This window comes from Mugil cephalus, chromosome 9 (assembly GCF_022458985.1).
Source record: "Mugil cephalus isolate CIBA_MC_2020 chromosome 9, CIBA_Mcephalus_1.1, whole genome shotgun sequence".
Classification (NCBI taxonomy): domain Eukaryota; kingdom Metazoa; phylum Chordata; class Actinopteri; order Mugiliformes; family Mugilidae; genus Mugil; species Mugil cephalus.
In genome coordinates this window covers 22,285,191-22,306,910 of record NC_061778.1, presented here as the reverse complement: position 1 = coordinate 22,306,910, position 21,720 = coordinate 22,285,191, and the positions used below count along the sequence as shown (strand labels likewise).

Sequence of the window (21,720 nt, the reverse complement as noted above, 5' to 3'; positions counted from 1 at the left end):
ACTTTAGCAGCGGTTCACCTCGAGTTGAGGCGAATACACTGGATTAAATAGGTTTTCATTGACAATGTCAGTTGGGTTATTAAATGTGTTGCCTTGACCACTGTTACCATGGTGCTTGTGTCGGCCTCAGCGTGGAATGCATAATTAAGCCATCTAACCTTCGCTACTTTGGGTTAATCTACTTGAATACAGCTATAAGTGTACTGATGCAATTCAGACAGTCTCGTAAAAGCAAGGTATGTTACTGAGAAATCTTTAATTTCACCCACACCACATTGTGTCGCTTTTATTTCGAAAGGACGGTAGGTGTAACTTCCGGGTTCGCTCCATTCGTCTCAGGTGGCGTTGACGCTGCTCGCCAGTGCGCGCTCTAGCGGGACAGGCGCAAATAACGATATCCGATGAAAAAGGGGAAGCTGAACGGCACTGTTGCCCCGAGTTTACATTTTGATGTTCTGATAAAGAAAAAAAAAAAAAAAAAAAAAAAAAAACATAATGAGAACGGAAACGCAGACGTTTCCTGTTGACACAATGGGCTTCTAGCGGAGCAGGCTGCAAGCAGGGCCATATTCTGCAGGTTTAAGTAGGGTAATTCAGTAAAATGTGACATCTTCTCAATTACAAATTATGATGAACATTATTATGATGATTATGATGAACAATATAATTAGGGCAAATTACTAAAAATATGAATATTACTTATAATAGGCCTGCTTGTTGCATACCATAGCAAATGGAATCATTATACACCTACTGTAACAAGTCCTCATACTGAAGGGCCAGAAACTCACAGGTCAAGTGTGATGAATTACAGCGAACATCTGCTGCTGCTCACACAATGGTGAGGGGGGCCCCACTCTTCATCTGCACCATCAGCCATTGTTTTCCTCGCGAGAGCATGACAGCATTGCAGCACACACCCCTACAGTACATGCAGTCTCAAGGGTCTGCACGAACTAAGGCCAGCATAAGCCAGCCAGCTAAAAATGCATGGAAGTAGTTATGAAAGAGGAAGCCTGTTTTGATATTTTGTTGCTATGCAACAAACCTCTTGCATGAGGTCAGGGCATTTTGAAAGGCTGTGTCAGTTTGTAGAGTGAATTGAACAAAACTGATGAAAGAAAAAAATATGCATCAGAAATTATTACATGCTATCTTGATCTGTATGTGAACCTTTATCAATGTGAAATTTTGACTGTAGGGAGAATCAGCTACTTTAATTAAACCTCTATTGAACGTTATGGATATCTGGGCCCAGGAGAGTGGCCTCTGTAATAATAACACGACATTATAGATTAATGAATAAGGAAAGAAGGATGAGTAAGGAAGATTTTTTTCTCTCCTTTTTATTTACTACTCCTATTTTCTAATAGGTAGCCACATGGAGCATCTGAACGTTATTAATGCTCCATTGTTGAGTGAGGGTTCTGTGGAAGATATGCACTTATATGTTATTTAATTTGAAAACGGGAAATTGATTATTGTGTGTCCGACGTGCTTACAATTAAAACTTGAAGGGTCACTTAAACTGAATTTAAGATCTGTTGACAAAGATTTAGACCCATGCACGACCCATGCACGTTCAAAAATAAGCATGCGCCAATGAGTATGTCCACTAGATGGCAACAGAGCCCAGTACATTCTCAATGAAACTCCTGCATTGCTTTCCTTTCCTGTTAAGATCTACTAAATAGGCGGTCATAACCATGTTAGACATCTCACTGTGACAATCTAAAAAAACAAAAAAAAAAAACAAGGATGCTGGAAGCTAATTATTCAGCATCACACTAGTCAGAAATACCCAGCTCAGAATCCTCCAGTCACACTCAACACATGGTATTTACTCACTAAGGATCATGCATTAGGTATATATCTGTAAAGATAGTATCGCCGTTCTAAGGATATATTGCAATCTGTGGTTCCTGAGATACGAAGTGATCTGTGGAGACAGCTCGTAGTGTTCTGCTCCTGCTGCATGGAACAACCTACAGTCTAATCTCAAACTTTAGTTCCGTCACTGAGTCGTTGAAATCAGTTGAATCCTGTTTGTCTTTGTGCAAATGTTCTACCTGAGCATTTCAATGTTAAGATCATGAGTGAGTCTGTCATGAGTGACAGAAAATCATCTTTCGCAGACTCATAAAAATATTTAAAGGACAAACATTATGAAACATAGAAGGAAATACGTATAATCAAACTGCCTTCATCAAACAATGAGGGGCCTGTTAATGGCAGCATGAGTCTATTTATGTTTGTTCAGGGAGGTTATTGCAGAAGATGAAGGATTTTTTTAAAGATGTTTTTCTGGGCCAGTGGAACCTTGTAGCGATTGCCTGATGGCAGCGTCTGAAAGCAGTGATGGAGGAGGGGTGAGTCTTTTGTCATCAGGGTGGCTTCCCTGGTCGGAGACCAGCTGTACAGTTCTGAGAGGGGGGGTTGTGGAGCTCCAGTGATTTTCGCTGGCTTGGTTAACTCTACAGGCGAGTTTTGTTTTGTGTCTAGGAGCTCGCCAGGAGTCGCTCACACAGCACAGCGCCCCCCCATGTGGTATGTTAGCTCTTATTGAAACTGTGCTGTTGCTACTCTTGACCAGGCCTCCCTTGCAAAGGACATCTCTGGTTAATCTGGACTAAATGAAAAACAAATGAAAAAATAAGCAATTGCAAAAATGACTAAAAGGTCTATACCAACCTAAATGGATTTTTTATTCATAAAGTTGCTTGGAAATTATTTAGTATAGGCATACTCTCCCTATTTAAAAAGGGAGGACTTCATCAATAACCTTGATTATTCCAGCATAAGCAACATTCAAGGATCTTTGGCCTGTTAAGTGGACATTCTGCCCACTCCACCTTTAAAATATCCGCTTTGAAATGTTCTGTTCCCTGGTGTCTTCATTTAGCTTTGACTGGTGTAATATTTCTTTCCAATCCAAGGACACGTTCACTCATTGGTCTCCTCCTCGCCTACACTGCATTTCATGTTCCTGTGCTTGCTGCATACTGTATAGTGACAGAAATGTCAACTTGTCTTTTAAGATTCTGATACATTTTGAATGCTTTTATTCACCTCTTTTTTCTGTCTTAAAAAGATTTTATTACAAATCCAATTTGCTTATTGACACCTATCTGTGTCCAGCAGAGAGCAGAGCATGTCTCGGGAGCGACATCGCGTTGTGTGTTGTGTTAACTGCTCACTGGGCGGACATTGCGCTGTGTCATCATTTCTGTCCTCTATTCCTGGATGCAGGACAGCGTCGTCAAGGTGGTGCATTTAAGAGGCTCTTCGGCTTATGTGGGATATGGGTCAACAAAGGTGGAATCACTTTGCAGCTCCATGTGCACTTAGATGATGATATATTTTTTTTATCATGTTTTTCCCCCCACAGCATTGCCTTTAGAAGTATGTTGGTGAGAGTTTAAAGGGACAAGGTTTTGAAAGAATAGGTAATATGACACACACAGGTAGAGCGGGTTGGACAAAGAGACAGGGCAGACAGAAGAGATGGCTCCGTCTCTGTGTCTCTATAAACACACACCCGGATGTATTAGTTCCCTTTTTAGCCTAATATTGTAGGCAAACATTAAACTATGCAAAATCCTTGAGGATATAAATCCATATATTGTATATGATATTGGGGATGTACAGTACGTGACAGCACCTGATCTCAGTCTATCCAGTTTTAGATTGGCGTTACTCTGTATGGGCAAATGTTGATGATTTACAAATGCTATCATTTTGTATTCCATAAGACACTCTTGTCATGATCTTATATGGTTAGCCCTTGGTCTGTACTCAACGCTGTCGTGATGTTGTGGCAACCAGTTGCTCTCGCCGGGCAGGCTGCTTCACCGGTGGAGTCTTTTCAAGAAGACCTAGAATGACTGATGCAGGCAAGACGCAGCAGAACTCATGAGACCCACAGGGAAAGCCCTTCGTTATCTCTAATTACTCCCACCCCACCAGGGTTCAAATTCATTACATCTGAGGGACCTGCTGTACTGTGAGGCATATTAGGCCAATTAAAGTTCAGGTGTCTACGTGCAATTTGGTGGAGGCGTCTCCATGGCAAGCCAAATGACCCCACTTCTGCGAAACAGAAAATGTTTATTCACTGAATATTTGTCTCGGGTGGATGTCAAGACAATTAGAGCAGTTTGTATGTGAAGTAAACAGTCAAAATTCGGAAAACAAAAAAAAAAAAAAAAAAAAAAAAAAACTGTGGCTAGGCTATAGATCCAGAAAGAGAGGCCTGCGCAGCCTGCATGACGGCAAGGCTTTTTGAGTAGACTAAGGCCTGCTGTCAATCCTCTTATATTGTGCCTCACTGAAAATGGATTAGTGAGTAACACCTACGTATGGGCCCAGGTCACTTTGAAGAGATTTCATTGAATGGGCCTGTTGCTGACACTGTCCTCCTATAGCTTATTGATAATATAATAAAAACGTTTTCTTTTTTAACGTATATTCAACATTTTTTTGGAGGAAGACTGCTCGGTTTTTGACAGGATTTTTCACCCGATTTGGAATCTTTGTATTTTTTTCTCCAAAAGAAAGATGAGAAACAAAAACTTTTTGACATTAACTTCCAGAGATGGATTTTTGTTCTTTTTGAGATATGTTGCCTGAGATTAAAGGTGTTTGTGGAAACGCAAGGGAGCCTTTAGAGACGCTGACTGCGGGGCGTAAGTAGCTCTCCAGGGTGCTGAAGTTGTCTCCAAACGCTCCAGACGCATCGCCCCGAGCTCTTCGTGTCATTTTCAGTCAGTGGATCCACACGCGATGACAGGGCCGTGTCTTCACCAGAGCCACGCCGGGATGAATGTAAGGTTCCGGGGATGGTGAGTTGACGATTTATGCGGAGAGAGAACGAAACTGATCGGACAGGGCACCGGTACGATTGTCTCCTCGGACCCCTGAAGCCGCCCTGATGACAGTAAAGAAATGGTAAGAGGTTATTTTTCTTTAAATACAACCGTTGGCGACTCAGAAAGTTTTAAATCACTGAGACTATTTTGTGTCTGTTTTGCAGGTGGTATCACTGATAGGTAACCAATAGTGAACACAAAGATTCACTGCCTTGGACACCTTGGAAGAACAATGCAACATATTCCTCTAAACTTCAGAGGCTCGCCGTGGGAGTCCAGCCATCCATGTTTGCCCATTATTAAAAGCAGACCTACTCTACCGACACTGCCCTTTTTCAACTTTCTGTTATGGGTTCTTCTGGGAGTTTTGACTTTCCCTTGTTGCGTCCGCTGTTTGATTTTCAAAGTCGGGGTCTTGGGCCCTTGGAACTGCGACCCTGTCTACTACAGGGCCCAGCCGTTAGCAGCCGCCAAGCTGGCAGTCAGCAGGATAAACGGAGACCTCACTCTAGACCTGGGCCTGAAACTGGACTTCATTATCCTGCAGGAGCCTTGCGAAACATCCAAAGCGCTCACGGCGTATATTTACTACGAGAACATGGCGGACGCGTTCGTTGGCCCCACTAACCCGGGATACTGCATCGCAGCTTCTCTTTTGGCCAAGACCTGGGACAAGGCCCTCTTCACCTACGGCTGCATCGCGTACGAGCTGAACCGAGCCATGGGATATCCTACGATTACGCGGACCCTGCCGTTTCCAACTGACGTGCTGTACACAGTGCTGAAACACTTCAGGTGGGCCAGCGTGGTGGTGGTCTCATCCAATGAAGATATCTGGATAGACGCAGCTGGGAGAGTGGCGTCTGCTCTGAGGAGTAAAGGGCTTCCAGTTCTGCTCGTTACATCTATTGGTATGAATGACACAGAGGTGGAGAGCACCCTGAGGAAGATCCAGAATGCAGGAGAAATCAGGGGTGAGTCTGTGAGGGAAAACGGCACTGCAGCTATTTGACATCTGACTAAGATGACTGTAAAGAACTAACGTAATAACGCAATTCAGTATTCACCTTGTGGTTAAGATGAAAAGGGACACCAACCAATAATTGATATGCATTTACATTAAATTCTATTAACCTGATATGAAATAGGACAGAAAGGGATAAAGGAATGACAAGCTTGTTGCAATGAACGGTCCACACAGACGGATACACAAACTGCAGTGCCTTCACAGTGCATTACATAACACACACCACTTGAAAAACTTCCTGTTCCTGTAATGTTTTTTTTTTTTTTTTAAACTAGCTCTTCAGAAATTTGGTTAAATGAAACATCAAACATCTATAGTTAACCCTTTGGGTCAACTTCAACACACATTACAGTATCCTGTATCACGCGCATCAGCATCATTTGGTTTCCAGTTTCCTTTCACCATGGTCTACGCTGGATTAACACAGACACATTTCACCTCATGGATATGGTGCAGTGTCATTACACACGATTAATGAATAACCAAATATTTCATGTGTCTGTTTCAGTCATCATAATGTGCATGCACTCCATCCTGGTTGGAGGTGAGCCGCAGGCTACTTTTCTTCTCAAAGCACACACGATGGGTCTGACTTCAGGGAAGTATGTGTTTGTGCCCTACGACACTCTCCTCTTCAGCATGCCCTACACCAACGTCTCCTACTTCCCCCTGAAAAACAACAGCAGGCTGAGAGAGGCCTACGACGCCGTGCTCACTATCACCACGGCCTCCGAGCCTCTGTCCTTCAATGAGGCGTTCACTGCAGCCAAGAGGAGTGGGGAAGTGACGCTGCCGGTGCAGGCAGAGCAGGTAGGGAGCTGTCGTATGTTGCACCAGGAAATTAGTAGATGGGTTTATTTTGGTCATACTCTCTGAAGAATGATCACAATGTATTAGAAAAATATTAGTGAAAATGTGTGAAAAATTAAGGTCAAGCCATGTCCTCACTTCGATGGCCTACAAAGATAGCATGTAGTTGTACAAACACACATCTATTGTCACATAAGTAGTGTATACACACAGTTGTGATTTCATCCTGTCCACAACACAGTCCATAATGCATAAAAATTAATGCATATCAGTTCATGATAGTTTAAAGGATAATATCAGGACTGAGTCTGGTTCCAGTTTGTCTTTCATCATCCCTTATGTTCCTACATATCTCATATTTAAACTTGTGCACATCACACAGAGGGCATCTTATACCTGATACATCACTATGTATTGATTCCCCTATTAAGTACTTTGTTGTATTTCTATCCTGTTATCAAATTATAATGATATATATTATGTTATGTTTTCTTTGACTGCAGGTTCACCCACTGTTTGGAACCATCTATAACAGCATATACCTGCTGGCAAAGTCCATCCACAATGCCAGGAAAGCAGGCATGCAGCTGTCAGGCTCCAACCTGGCCTACTACACTAAGAATATAAGCTTTAACGGCTTCAACCAGAAGGTCCAGGTGGACACTGGTGGGAAAGTCACGACCAACTACATCGTCCTGGACTCTGACAACAGTGGCAGTCAGCTGTATCAGACCTACCTGGTCGACCTAAATTCAGGAGTTCTTCGCTTCGCAGGGAGGTCTATCAATTTTCCGGGAGGATCGCCTCCGCCGTCCGATTCCAGCTGCTGGTTTGACAAGGCCATCTGCTCGGGAGGTATGAAGCCACGAGGGCTTGATGTTTGTGCGAATGTGGCTGTTTGTTCACCTAGTTTAATTTGCAGAGATGCATGACCATGTTCTTTCTACATTTGCCCCACCCCCCTCCCTCATTCCCCCCACAGTCAAGTTATGTGTTGTCATCCTCAGGTGTGGAGGTCACCTACATCATAGTGGTGTTAGCTGTCATCCTATCTCTGGCTGTAGGAGGCATCACTATAAGTTTTTATATCAGGTAAACAAAAGAAGATATAAGCCTTGTGTTTCTGCTTCAATCTGCAACATTAACATTCGCACATATTAAGTGGAGACATGAACACTCTGTGCATTTATGTTGACAATTATATCTTTCAGTTTGAGAGCTTGCAAATGAGAAATGCATTTTGCCACAGTAAAAAGGTTCATATTCAAAAGCAAATCCCGCTGAAGCACCAATGTGTAAGACACAGCAGCAGAAAGGATCAAAAATATTGTGTTCTTAGATGAGAATGAATTTTTCATATAACACATATTAGGTGGTTAGACCTCCATGGGGTTAAACAGGGCCTTTCCTGTTTTAGCTTCTAACATATGTTTCACCTACACAATTAGAAATGTGAGTGAGTGAAGTATTACGTTGTATGTAAACTGCAGCCTCACCACTTAAACACTAGTCCTTTAAGTAGCTTTTAAACATTTTACTAATAATTATGAAGTAAGTGAAGTTAAGTGAAGAAAGTAAACAGGCACATCTTCTTTTCATTGGATCAACATTGGATCTACATATAGTAGCTGATGCTAGCCAGAAATGATTATAATTAATGCCAGCAAAGGAGATCAAACCCCAGTATTGATGAGTCTCATGACTGAAGATTACTGATTTCTCCCTCTTCCTTATCTTTCTAAATCTCTTTGGCAGGCGGAGGATTCAACAAATGCAGCTGGTCAAAGGTCCCAATCGGATCGTCCTGAACTTAGATGATCTCACATTTATCAATCCCCAGCTTAGCAAAAAGGCAAGCAGCATCTCTGTCAACTGTCCATCAACATGGCTATAATGAATCTTAAACTGTTGTCTGTTGAATTAGGTGTGAAAATGTCCACATTTTGTAAATGTTAGAGTATTCAGCACATTTCTCACAACGCTTCCTGTCGTATTTGACATCATTCAGAAGATCACTTTAGAAGATCTGAGTGAATCCAAGAGCGCTCTGGAGGAGAAATCTGCAGACCGCTCTCAGTCTGTCAACAGCATGCAGACGGCTACTCACGAGACTACCAATGTGGCTGTGTACGAGGTAGGTCGCACTGAAAGTCATTGCACAAACAAAACACCTCAACGGGTTGAGTGTGTAATTTTCATCAAATAAGAACTGGCTGTTTTATTTGCAAATAAATACACTGTCAATAATCTAGTACTAGCAAAGTATTAATACCTCTAGTACTGATGAAAATCTTGAATATAAATTTACTGTGGGCTGGCAGCATACAAGTATACTAGTCAGTATTCTTACACAGGAAAAAAAAAGTCATGTGGTCTAGACTTTTTTGGTAAGTCCATCAATGAGTTTCTTTCTCCTTTCTTTTAATACTGAAAAGAAAATCTTTAATTTAACAACAGCAATAATTATATCTTGTCTTCTAGGGTGACTGGGTGTGGCTGAAGAAGTTTGAGGAGGGCCACTTCAGGGAGGTGAAACAAAGCACCACCAAGATTTTCACAAAGGTAGAGTGACATCTCATGTGATTTAGAAAGGTGCAAATGTCTCTCACAAAGTGAATAATATATGTTCATCTGACTGTTCCAGTGTTAAGAAATAATAGTTTCACACTGAGAAAACACTGTGATTTATTCCAGTTGTAATTAAACACTTTTTACTTATTTTTTAACATTAATAATAAGAACTTGTGACTTACACAATAATCATTTGCTTGTTTCTTTTCTCTACCAGTTATAAAGAGTGTGTTTGAATGAGCCATTCAGTTTTCATCACCTTGGGGAATTCAAACATATATAACAATATATGGGCTTTGCTGCCTCATTTTATATCGGACCTGGAAAGGGCAATAGCAGTTCATTTGCATTTGAAACTATGTACATGGAAAACAGAGACATGTTTTGAGGCATGATAGGATGAACAATCTGGGCAGTATTTTGAGTCAAAACCTTTTTGGACATGTTGGATTTGCATTAACTGACTAAAATGAGTATATTCAGTTGTACACCTTGAATCATGAAAATACAGTATTGTATTATGTCATTCTTGGAGCCATAATACTGACATGTATATGAATGCAATCTTTAGAGGGTCGGGTGGTCACATCAACTAAAGTTCATAAGCTAGACTTGGGCCTAGGCTTAGCTTCTATAACATTCACCTTACATCTGTATGTTCTTTTCTGCGTTCGCAGATGAAGGACCTGAGAAATGAGAACGTGAATCCCTTCCTGGGCTTCTTTTCGGACAGCTTCATGTTTGCAGTGGTGACAGAGCACTGCTCGCGAGGCAGCCTGCAGGACCTGCTCAGGAACGAGGATGTTAAGCTAGACTGGATGTTCAAGTCCTCACTTCTGCTTGATCTCATCAAGGTAACACTTTATACATCGTTCGTGATAAAAAAAAAAAAAAATTAGGACCTGTGATCTCTCGTGGCTCACCTCATCCTTTCAGTTTTAGGGACACAGTGATAATTTGTGTGATATTTCATTTACAAATACTCAAAACTGTTGAATGTGTTCCAGGGTATGAAATATCTTCACCACAGAGATTTCCCCCATGGGAGACTAAAATCTCGGAACTGTGTGGTAGATGGGCGCTTTGTCCTCAAGATTACAGACTATGGCTTCAATGAGCTGCTGGAGTCCCAGAAAGCTCCTATAGAAGAGCCACCACCAGAAGGTAACTCCTACTCACTATGGTCATATAGTGCTGATGGTCATACCAGTATATTAAACTTAAAGATTGAAGGTTGCTTTATGGACTTTATGTAGCATTGAGTCCTTACCTTGCCTGTACCTTGAGTGAGTTGGAGAAGTCTTCTGTGTGATAAACTTTGTTATCAAGGAGTAGGAAAGAGGTAGAGCCAGTTGTAAGCATTGGTTTGGACTGCCAACTCCCCCACTGGATCAGGCTGTATCCTGCTCTCTACGTGACTGTATCACGTCTTCACCCTAACTGAATGTTTCCCTTCCAGATCTATTTTGGACAGCTCCAGAGTTTTTAAGGGACTTTACAATTTTTCGTAAAGGGACGTACAAGGGAGACGTGTACAGTTTTTCTATCATCCTTCAAGAGGTTGTGGTGAGAGGGTCACCATACTGCATGCTGGGTCTAACACCTGAAGGTGCGTATTCACTCCAAAGAAGAAGAAGCAGACACACCAAAGGACAGATGTAGATTCCAGGTTTAGAATCACTAGTATTTACAACATCTTGGTTCAGCTGCTATATCCGAACACTGTAACAGAATTGTGGTACGTAATCAAGTTTGAACCTTGATTAATGTGTCTCATCTCCTCAATGTCGTCCTCAGAGATCATCCGTAAAGTAAAGAAGCCTCCTCCAATGTGCCGTCCTACCGTGGCCCCGGACCAGGCTCCCCTTGAATGTATCCAGCTGATGAAGCAGTGCTGGAGCGAACAGCCCGACCGCAGGCCAAACTTTGATGAGATCTTCGACCGGGTACATTTCAGACTTTATGTCAAATAATTCAATCAAAGGGGTTCCACACTCACCTGTTTGGCTTGTTGTCATTTCTGCAATAGTTCAAGATAATCAACAAGGGCAAGAAGACCAATATCATCGACTCTATGCTGAGGATGCTGGAGCAGTACAGCTCTAACCTGGAGGATCTCATTCGAGAGAGAACAGAGGAGCTGGAGGTGGAAAAGCAGAGAACGGAGAAGCTGCTGTCTGAGATGCTCCCACCGTGAGTTAACACCGACACACAGACACACAAATACAAGTCAATCGACACTACAGCTGATCTTTGCTTGATCCACGTATTACGACTTTACTTCCCCGTTTTCTGTCCAGTTCTGTAGCTGAGGCCCTGAAGACTGGTGCCACAGTGGAGCCAGAGTACTTTGACCAGGTGACCATCTACTTCAGCGACATTGTGGGTTTCACTACCATCTCCTCGCTCAGCGATCCCATCGAGGTGGTCGATCTTCTCAATGACCTGTACACGCTGTTCGACGCCGTGCTCAGTAACCATGACGTCTACAAGGTCAGGGAACGCACGAGACACTTTGCTGTGCGCAATCAATATTCACAAACACACGCATTGATGAGACACATTGATGCTCCCACAACTAAACACTCACTTTGTCCAGGTGGAAACAATCGGTGATGCTTACATGGTAGCATCAGGTCTGCCTAAGAGAAATGGCAACAAGCACGCGGCTGAGATCGCCAACATGTCACTGAACATCCTCAGCTCAGTAGGAACCTTCCACATGCGGCACATGCCAGACGTGCCCGTCAGGATACGAATAGGAATCCACTCAGGTGGGCTGGTAGAGAACAGTATTAAACTTCCGCTTTGTGTTCTTTGTGCGCAGGAAGAAGAAAGAAGAAGAAATTGCATTATTGAGAAGTCAACATGAGGCTCTAGTGAGGGAGAATTTGAAACAGAAACCCACATAGAAAACAGTTACAGTCATGGCTCTGAGCTATAAACAGCATATTTCATTGTTGAATCCTACTTTTAACAAATCGTGGTTTCTTGGCTTGACCTGTTTTGCCTCACATACTTGTGCGCACCTACTACAGGGGTATTTGAATGCAACTGGAGCTGATATTGGACCCTGTGAAACAGACCACTTTTTGACTGTTAAATTCTATGACCACAGAACGATTTAATTATTCACTGATGTGTATTTGCAGGGCCGTGTGTTGCTGGGGTGGTGGGTCTGACTATGCCTCGGTACTGCCTTTTTGGAGACACCGTCAACACTGCCTCTCGTATGGAATCCACTGGGCTGCGTGAGTATCTTCAGCGCACCATGTGATTTGATTTGATTTGATTTGATTTGTGCCTTTTTGTGTCTTTATATTCGCTCTTCTCTTCTCAGCTTATAGAATCCATGTAAACATGAGCACTGTGAAGATCCTCAATTCTCTTAATGAGGGTTACAAAATAGATGTCAGAGGCAAGACAGAGCTGAAGGTAACAGTCAGCAAGTCACAGAGGGATCATTTGCATGATTGCGATATGAACCGCATTACCTGCATGCTCTTTTCTTGCAGGGTAAAGGTATTGAAGAAACGTACTGGCTTGTGGGGAAAACTGACTTTACAAAGCCTTTGCCAAAACCACCAGAGATTCGACCAGGGTAAGAGTTTAAATCTAGTATTACATCTAGCATATTTAACATGAATTAATGATGAAATACTTGTTTCCAATTTACACTGACTAAAAAACAGTAAAGGAACCTCTCATGTTATCTAAAGGGACACTTGTTCCAATTCTATGGTGTTAACCTTGTGCTAGAGCTAAAACTGATAACTTGCAGTTACAAGGTATTGATTATTAAAATCGACATTTGCCTACTGTCCCTGATAAACTGTGGGCTTCCACTGTCCACGTGTTACTTCAGGGAAGACAATCACGGGCTGAACCCTGACGATATAGCTGCGTACAGGAAAAAGAAAGCTGAGAAAAAGGCTTGACCTTCTATGTCCAAGCGCAGGAGGTATAGATCTGCATGCCAGCTGGTGTTGTGTTGTGGAAGTGTTACTGTGGCTGTCAGTTAGAGGTGAACCTCGGCACTCTTTGAGCTTGCAAACCCCTCTGTTTCCTCTCACTGATTTGTGAATGTTGCTGATTACTTGTGACCTACTAGTCTCATTAATCTCTCGATCTTATCACCTCTACATCTTCTTAAGCAGATTGGGGAAATCCGTCTTTGTTCGTTTTTGTTGTGGCTGGCATTTTCATATCTCTCCCTTATTTCACTGTTTGTGGTAGTGTTTATTGTGCTTTTGTTAAATCCCAGAACTGTAACATGAAAGAAAGCACTTTTAACACTTTTCTCTGTGTTGACTAGGGACAACTGGCAAGAGATGGTGACAGAGGAGATCAAGAGTCTTTTCCGCAAGGCCAACAGGCAGGTGGACAAGAAGATGTGAACTTCAGGAAAAAGTAAAACTAGAGGAGAGGAACGAGCATGAGGAAGAGGATGCATCCGGAGAAAGAAAGAGACAAAGAGCTGGGAGGGCCAGGCAGAGGACCATAACACCGCCGAGCCTCTCACTCTGGCTTAATACAGACTTCTTTAAGAGGATTGTCCATCGACTGGCTAATCTGACTGCAGCCAACGCAGCAGAATGCAACGGTGCTAATGTAATGAGAGTTGTCACTACCTGCCTACGTATCTGCTGCCAGAATCACAGGGAAAGTGCCCCCGTTCCTTAAAGAAGGATGCGCTCAATCACTCCTCTCTGCATTCACTGGCCACTGCGTGGCCACCTATTTCTGGGCAACCAGAGGTTTACCCATCAAACCCACTGACGCCCCAAACGACTATTTCAAAATGAAATGTTATTATTCTCTTGTCTGCTTTTAGTTTGTCATAAAAGCTCACGGTAGAGATGCAGAGCTGAGGCTGTTTCTTAGCTATGGGCGAATGTTAGTCGGAGGCAAAAAGCTGCTATTGTATATAATAACCAAAAAGGCAAAAAGAACATGTTGCCACTTCTATTTCTGCTGCCGTAGAGCAGAAGATCACGTACAACTGAGTCCATTACAGCACTTTAATTAATGTGCTGTCACCCTTTTTGTGACAGCTTTCAACAGAAGTGATGGAAAATATTTTTCTTTTCTAATATAGGCTAGTCAGTGAAATCTTAAGGGCCTTTTGAGAACCATGTCACTAGTATCAACGTGCTCAGTGACAATTTTCCATTGACATGTTATTGTCAGCACTTGAACTCATTTGGATTCTTCTCAAAGATTTCTGAATGAGATGGCACTCCTGCTGTGCACATTTACCAGCAATAACACAACATTTCAAATTATGTGAGGGAAGGTGATTTATGATGGATATATTTAGTTTAAGAACTATTTCATTGTTTAAGAGCTATTTAATGACTTAAAATGTCAAAAGGTTTTAAGCCTTTAGATTTCTTTACATTTCAAACTAAATTCACTAAAAATTTCAACATCAAAATAATGTTTTTATATAATCTATAAAACTTTTATTTTGATTTAACCACATTTTATGTAACAGTTGGCTTCTCTTACGGCTTAATTGGCATTATATATTTTAAGTACTACATTCAGCCATAACATTATCACCTAATATTGTGTAAGTCTACTTTGTGCCTCCAAAACAAGAGGATGGATGTGGACCTTCTGAGGGTGACCTGTGGTGTCTGGTAACAGAATGTTGGGGGTCTTTGGGTCCTGTGGGTTGAGGGGAGGGGCCTCTGTGTATTATCCCATAGATACTTGACCAGTTTGGGATCTAGTATATTTGGAGGCTTTGAATTGTTCCTAAACCGTTTTGTGTGTGTGTGTCTATGTCAGGCTGCATCCTGCTGGGAATGGCTGCTGCTGTCAAGGAGTGTCATTGCTATGGGGTGGGGTTGCCTAGTTTGGTCTAGGTGGGTGATACACGTCAACATGAATCCACGTGAATGTCAGGTCCAAAAGTTTCCCAGTAAAAAATTAATTGACAGGTGGTTACCATGTTATTTTAAAAAGGTTTTCTTCTCCTGTCAGTGGACATAATGTTGTGGCTGATAAAAACTCTTGATTTCAAAACAAGAAGCTGCCGAAGAGCAAATTTTATTTAGTTAAAAAAAAAAAGTTACAATTCTTTACAGATGACAAACAAGCATATGTGAATACCTGTAAAACAGTAATGCAAATAAAGATCTTTAGTAGAAGTATAAGCAACTTTAAATGTATGTTTTTGACCTAAGTCCTGATCATAAAACAAACCTTAGCCTTCGAAAAAAAAAAAAAAAAAAAAAAATTAAAACAATCTTTTGAATCCTACTATATATTACTGTTGATCATATGTGAAGCTTCATTCATGCTTGGTGTAAAAACAAACAAACAAACAAACAAACAACATAAAGTCAGTCAGAAACATATACACAGTGTAATTGATATGTTGTTAGTTGTCTTATATATTCCATGTATTGCTGCAAGTAAGAGGTCTATGTAAATACCACTATATAAAGTAAGTAAACCACTCATTTGTTACGCCTACAATGTTTGACAGTCCTTTCACAGCCACAGGGTGGTGCTGTGGTTCTCTGAGGAAATCCACCTGAGGAATCAAGTCTTCATAAAGAGCGTGCACCATTTTATGTCCCATAAAACAAAAAGTCTTATGATAATGATTACACCGCATGAAAGGCACATGTAAATTGACTAATTTTTTTTGTTAGGATATGGTTGAATTGCAGCCACATCTTTGTAATCTGCTTTGCTGGAACTGCTGGAGATTCCCTCTCACCGTGAGAACCCTACACTCCAGCTTTTGCTGAGCAGCGCCTGCCCCCTTTTCATCTGTCTGGGACGTCCCAACAAGGATTACTCTGATTTTAGCACTTAAGTTAGTGGTTAGTAATGACCCGCAAAATTCTCTGGATAGTTATCTACGGCAGATTGGTCACATCAGGAAAGTGCCCTCATTGTTAATCTCTACATTCCAGACCTGGGAGGATTGTTTAACCTCCACTCTGCTGGAAAGATTGTTATCCTTTTCTGTTGATGTGTTAGGACTATCACCCTCACATTCCTCTGTTTAAACACTATGTGCAGACTGTATGAACTTTGTGGTTGGATGGTTTTCAGACAGGATTTTCAAAGATAGAAGCGGCACACACAAACATAATTTTCTTAATTTTATTGAAAAAAAAAATTAACACATTATCAATAATCGCACGTCCAACAGTTTCTTTGTGGAAAACACCTACGGCAACAAACAATGCGGAATGGTTGGCAAGTGAGCATAAATTAAGCACCTTTCAGCTCAAGCAGAGGGACAGTTCAGTGCAGAATGGAGGGGAAACAAGGGAGGGAATGAGACTGTCAAACAAGCTTGTGCAAAGATCTTTTTTGTTCTTTAAACATTAAAGATAATGCAAGAAGACGCACATGGATTGTTCTCAAACCAACCAGATGTGAAGAAAAAGGGATCATACTTAATATAAGCATGCGGTGCCGACTGCTGTCTGTTTGCAGAAATTTTAAACCAAGGCACGTTTTTTTGTTTTGTTTTGTTTTACTGGGAAGATGAAGAATCCAAGTGGCCTTCAGAGTGAAGCATTTGTGAAGCATTTTTCCCTGGGATGGTTTAGTGTGTTGCTCGGATATTCAGTCCACAGATTGCCTACTGGAATGTGCTCTTGAGGTAACAGTCATACAAAAACACACACGCTGTCTCCTGCCATAATTTCAGTAACAAAGCTACCCATCATCATTCACAGAACATTAACATTATAGCTCATCACGCATCTTTTCCCCTTTAGGTCTAACCACTCTGCCTATGTACAGGATGGAGTTGGTCTTGTTGTCCTTCACCAGGAAAATGAAGGGGTGATCCACGTAGAAAAGTTTGGGGTTCCTCAGCTTCTCGGTGCCGAAGATGCTGGTGTCGTATGGGTTTCCGTCAATGTCCAGCTCCAGGGCTGACGCATGGAAGACATTAGAAAGATAGAGGTCCTTCTTTCCAGAAATGTTGGACAGGTCAGCCTTGGCTTTGTCCACAGCCTCAGTGAGGCCAAGCTCAGCCAGATGTTTCTGGAAAACACAGAGGGAAAAAAACGAACTGCTCAATGAACTGGGTTGTTGGCTGATTTTTAAATGTATTTAACAGTTAAGTTGCCGCCATATACCTGCAGGTTGTGGCTGACTTCCACAGAGATTTTGGGGAGGGAGATGGCTACAGCCCTGTTCTCCATCTTGCTGAGCCAAGTGTCCACCTGCTTCCTGGTCAGGAGTTTCTCCAGGCGTTCCAGGGGCTCCAGGTGGTAGGGCATGATAAGGACCATGGAGGCCTGCTTGTGGCCCAGAGGCATGTTCAGCACAAAGATACGGTTCTCTGTGTCCTCATAGAAGTCATAAAGACCTGAGAGGAGCAGACACATCAGATATCTTATCATGCTTGCATTCTTTCCAGCAGAATTATTTCACTTCCGAAGACACAATAAGATCTGAGGTAAAGATGCACTCACCTGTGCGGTGCATCATGGGAACTCCAATGGTGAATGAGCGGGTAACCAGGAAACCACGGGTGTCGACCATCTTTTCGTGGAATCTCTCGTTCCAGTGAGCTGTAGGGAAGAAAATTATCAGTTACACGCCTCCAGTCTTCTGACAGGGTTTAATTTATGAACTCAAATGAAAAACTGCAGAGGCTGTGACACTACTTCTACTCACGTTTGAAGAACATGGCGTTGACAATCATGGCTCCGTCTGGGTTTTGGACGTCCTTGGTGATCTCGGGCAGCTTGCCGTCTGTCGACTTGGCCGCCCACTCGTTGATGGAGTTCACAGCACTCCTCTTGTCCCTGAAGTTTATTTTGGAGTGGTCGTAGTTGTAGTGCTTCTTGCTGCTCTTTACAAAGTCATCAGCGAAGGACACGGAGCTGGGGCCATAGAGGCGGTTGTTGATCTTCCATGTGGTGTTGCGTGTCTTGGCATCACTTACCTGGGCAGGAACAGGATGTAAACGGTGACACATTTGCAGTGTACAGACATTTAAAAGGACCTAGTTTAAGATGTTAAGAAGGTGCTAAGACAGAAGTGCTTAGAAATACTTACTTCAGAGAGGAGCTCTGAGAGGCCTGCATGCAGATGCTCGTCCTTGAGTTTGTCAGCACTCAGGACAGTCTTCACCTGAGAGGCAGTGGAGGCCTTGCCACCGAGAGCCACCATCCCCAGAGAGGAGGCCACCACCAGAGGAGAGATGGCGATGTTCTCTGTGTCTTTCTCCTTTGCCATGTTGTGGTAGAGGCTGAATCAAAAAACACAGAAAGAATTTTTTTTTAAAATGGAAATTCCAGAGATCTCAACTCTGTGCACATAAAACATACATAACGGCAAACCTGAATGCGAGGTTGGCGCTGTTGTCAGCCAGCGTGGTAGCATGGCTGCTCAGCTTCTTGTCCTCTGCAGAGGCCACGAGGGCCAGCAGACAAAGAGCTACGAGGTTAGTCATCCACATCCTGTCTGTCTCCAAATGCAGCTGTAGCAGCCTGCGAACAAGGAACAAACAGGAAACGAAAAGCTCCACATTACTAAACCAGAAGGAGTTTGTGGAACAAATATATAATCAGAAACAGATTCTTTTGTCGAAATTATAGTTCAGAAAAAGAAATGCCAGTGCAAAGACTATACTTGGGATGTGAAGCTGTGGGGGCAGAGCAGGCTTGGCTCAGCCCACCAAGAGGGTTGGGAACGCTTCCAGTTTGAGGCAGACATGTTCGTCGCCACGTCAGCAGCAGCTAAAGGCTAAGCTGTGCAGCTGGAGCTGAAGCAGTTTTCTGACTCAAAGTTGAAATATGATGCCTCTCACCTTCCTGCATTAACAGTGATTGATGGAAACTGTTGCAAATCTTTAATAATGTCACCTAAATATTAGAAATGTCTGTAGTTTTTGAGCCTTTTACACGATCCCTCTAGCAGCCCAATGGGCCACCTTTTACCTTTTAAATCAGAGTAAGGCGTGTGCCTGCAGGCTATGTCTAACTCCACACATCACTTTTTCAGACAAAGGGCCAAATGCAGAGCCACAGGCTGTATATAACCAACTGCACTGGCATACTGTTTTTCTTCCGCAGAGATAGGCGTTTTGCACCTCTGCATTTTCATATACATGATACAGCAGAATGACTTTCATGTCTGGATACCTTGAGATGTTTTGATGTCTGCGATTTTCATTCTGAAAGACAAGAGGTGTATGCAGTAATCTCGACAGAGCAGGCAGTGAAAATATAATCGGGCTCTGACGGAGACAAACTCTTCACACAAAGTATTTCCTGTATAATATCTGTCATCCTGTTTCCAAGTTTTCAACCTTCAGAATTTGAACGGGTTAATATTAAAATCGGACACGTGATCGTTTTTCATTGGCTGTGTCTGAGCCAGAAAATGCCAATCGGATATGTCAGAGTCGGGCAACAGTACCTTCTAGAGGAAAGTTTTGGGCCTCGCCCAAAAGTAGCGGATTGAAGTAACACATAAAACTAAAAAGATTCGTGTGCATGGACTTCCTGTAAGAAATATGTCTGAGTAGTTGGCAAAGCTGCAGTGACATGCAAGAAGCACATAGTTGGTATTTTTCTGCTAAGATAAGCTGCATTAAAAGTCTATTTGCTGCTTTTCCCTGCAAAGTATTGTTAAAGTATTCTCTGACAATATACAGATCAGCCAAGCAGAGAAAAGCAGCAGATTTCAATCTGTAACTTTAAACCATGGAAACAAAGCCGTCCGTTCACTCCTCCACATTCCTTCCTGCAAACAAAGACAGTCGTGTGTTAGTCCTTACCTGGCACAGATTCGCAGGGTCTCTCGTCTCGTGGTTGTGTCCTGTGGAACGTGTGACTGCAGCACACTCCTGTCCTGCTCTTTATATCCTAAGAGAGAATCTTCTAGAAGTGGGAATGGGATATTTAAATGAGGGCGTCTGTGTTTCCTCAGGAAGCTGGGAGCTGCTGGGACGTCCCCCTTGAAATCACAGGGTGGACTGAAAAGCTGGATGGTTAAAGCATCGGCTCTGGTCTGGGGTCAGCTTTGAGAGTTTCCCACAAGCGACTTCAGACGGAAACTCAGAGAAGATCTGATTCTCAGTCAGTCTTGGGTGCAGATGCACAAAAGTGTGTCCCAGTCTCTAGGTCCTAATGCTGACTCAACCTTAAACCCTGATTTCATCACATGTAAAAGATAAATATAAAGATAAAGATGATTTAACTACAGATTAAATTATTCTTAAATATACGTGCGTTGTATAGCAAAGCTGTTTTGCGTGTTTGAGTGTATGAGCCTCTGGGACACTTCTTTTTGCTTTTGCGATCTCAGCAGACAGATACCACAATACTGAATGGACACATTGTTTTCAGAAAGTTGTATTTCGCTCTGTATTACATGATACAGCTACTCTGTTTTCCAATGGAAATGTCCAGAACTTAAAAAGCTTCGTTCAGTAGTGCTCATGCTTCACTGCAAGATCTCCAGCCCTGCCCCCACCCTACCCCCACAGTGCCACGTCTGTGCAACTCAGCTGCTGCCTGCAGGGTGTCTGATAGTTGGGGGTTCAATGGAGGACCACTGTCGTAAAACCTGCCGAGACTTGCCCAGGAGCTCCTTCCTTAACTTTTTGCTAGCGAATCAACAAAGCTAACAGCTGAATGAGGCTGGTCATGAAATTATCTTTGCTGTGCATTATCTTTGGAAAGAAGATGAACACATTTCATTTACGTCGTATCAAAAGGGAAGGTTCGGCGCAGAACACGCTACAAGTTACGTATATGCAGAATAAAATGTTGTCCAAACTGAGGATTTCTGTAAATCCTTTAATCCACGGTTTGCTCCTCTCTCAGAGCTCAGAACACCTCGCTGGAGTTTAAGGAACCGTAGGGCCTCAAGGCCACAGTGCAGTTACAGCACGGATTTTATTAAACCACCAAATGCTGATCAGTTCATACAGTGTGTGAAGCCATTAAATTTATTATCTAATGGATACAACAGAAAACACCCACACACTAACCTCCTCATCTGTTGTTTGTGTTTCTCAGAGAGGCACAGAAGCCACAGTTTGCAATGAAATTCTTCAGTATGTGCAGAGTGAGTGCCACTCCTGGGTCAAGCAAGTCTGTACAGAACTCACAGCAGGCTTCATGTATCTTGAAATAGTAGCGTTTCATTCTACAAAGGTACAGTCTTCAAAATGGGAAGACAAAAGCAAGAACATAATGTAAAGATTTTATATCTATGATACAAAGAAAACATTACCATTATTGCAATAAAAAATCACAAGATATAATATATACAGTATCATTATGTGTGTGACAGTATATCCAGAAAACAAAGCAAAAAAGAGCAACTGGGCGTGTTTGTGTTCAGGTTTCTGTTTTGTTATTCATCTAATGTTCTAAATAAAAAAAATAATAAATTACCACCGGTCATTTAGAATCAAACAAGCCACTGGAATGAGTGGCA

At 42.3% G+C, this 21,720-nt stretch overlaps 2 protein-coding genes across 3 annotated transcripts; one reads left to right on the top strand and one right to left on the bottom strand.

The window, feature by feature from the left end:
* The first annotated feature begins 4,407 nt into the window (after positions 1-4,407).
* gucy2f (guanylate cyclase 2F, retinal) lies at positions 4,408-14,924 on the top strand. Its single transcript, XM_047594493.1, has 19 exons — positions 4,408-4,947; positions 5,033-5,842; positions 6,404-6,705; positions 7,209-7,560; positions 7,713-7,797; positions 8,461-8,557; positions 8,714-8,839; positions 9,187-9,267; positions 9,954-10,130; positions 10,284-10,440; positions 10,736-10,885; positions 11,074-11,222; positions 11,306-11,469; positions 11,577-11,769; positions 11,876-12,050; positions 12,429-12,527; positions 12,617-12,711; positions 12,792-12,877; positions 13,592-14,924. Exons 2-19 carry the CDS (start codon positions 5,101-5,103, stop codon positions 13,671-13,673), a joined length of 3,312 nt encoding a protein of 1,103 aa, XP_047450449.1. The 5' UTR covers positions 4,408-4,947; positions 5,033-5,100; the 3' UTR covers positions 13,674-14,924.
* Positions 14,925-16,390: 1,466 nt separating this feature from the next.
* serpinh1b (serpin peptidase inhibitor, clade H (heat shock protein 47), member 1b) lies at positions 16,391-20,185 on the bottom strand. 2 transcript variants are annotated; one of them, XM_047594494.1, is made up of 8 exons: positions 20,051-20,170; positions 19,413-19,444; positions 18,609-18,758; positions 18,325-18,517; positions 17,941-18,211; positions 17,736-17,834; positions 17,397-17,629; positions 16,391-17,301 (listed from the first exon to the last, which is right to left on the bottom strand). In XM_047594494.1, exons 3-8 carry the CDS (start codon positions 18,725-18,727, stop codon positions 16,999-17,001), a joined length of 1,218 nt encoding a protein of 405 aa, XP_047450450.1. In that variant the 5' UTR covers positions 18,728-18,758; positions 19,413-19,444; positions 20,051-20,170; the 3' UTR covers positions 16,391-16,998. The 2 variants fall into 2 exon arrangements, with proteins under 2 accessions (XP_047450450.1, XP_047450451.1); XM_047594495.1 differs by lacking the exon at positions 19,413-19,444 and having other exon boundaries at positions 20,051-20,185.
* Between the last annotated feature and the right edge of the window lie 1,535 nt (positions 20,186-21,720).

Bases quoted from the DNA above. Each gene is read 5' to 3' on its own strand.
- gucy2f (XM_047594493.1), top strand. From the start codon at position 5,101: ATGCAACATATTCCTCTAAACTTCAGAGGCTCGCCGTGGGAGTCCAGC. The intron at 6,706-7,208 runs GTAGGGAGCTGT...CTTTGACTGCAG, and splicing joins TGCCGGTGCAGGCAGAGCAG to GTTCACCCACTGTTTGGAAC. The intron at 8,840-9,186 runs GTAGGTCGCACT...CTTGTCTTCTAG, and splicing joins CCAATGTGGCTGTGTACGAG to GGTGACTGGGTGTGGCTGAA.
- serpinh1b (XM_047594495.1), bottom strand. From the start codon at position 18,727: ATGTGGATGACTAACCTCGTAGCTCTTTGTCTGCTGGCCCTCGTGGCC. The intron at 18,518-18,608 runs GTTTGCCGTTAT...TTTTTGATTCAG, and splicing joins AGCGCCAACCTCGCATTCAG to CCTCTACCACAACATGGCAA. The intron at 18,212-18,324 runs GTAAGTATTTCT...GTTCCTGCCCAG, and splicing joins TCTCAGAGCTCCTCTCTGAA to GTAAGTGATGCCAAGACACG.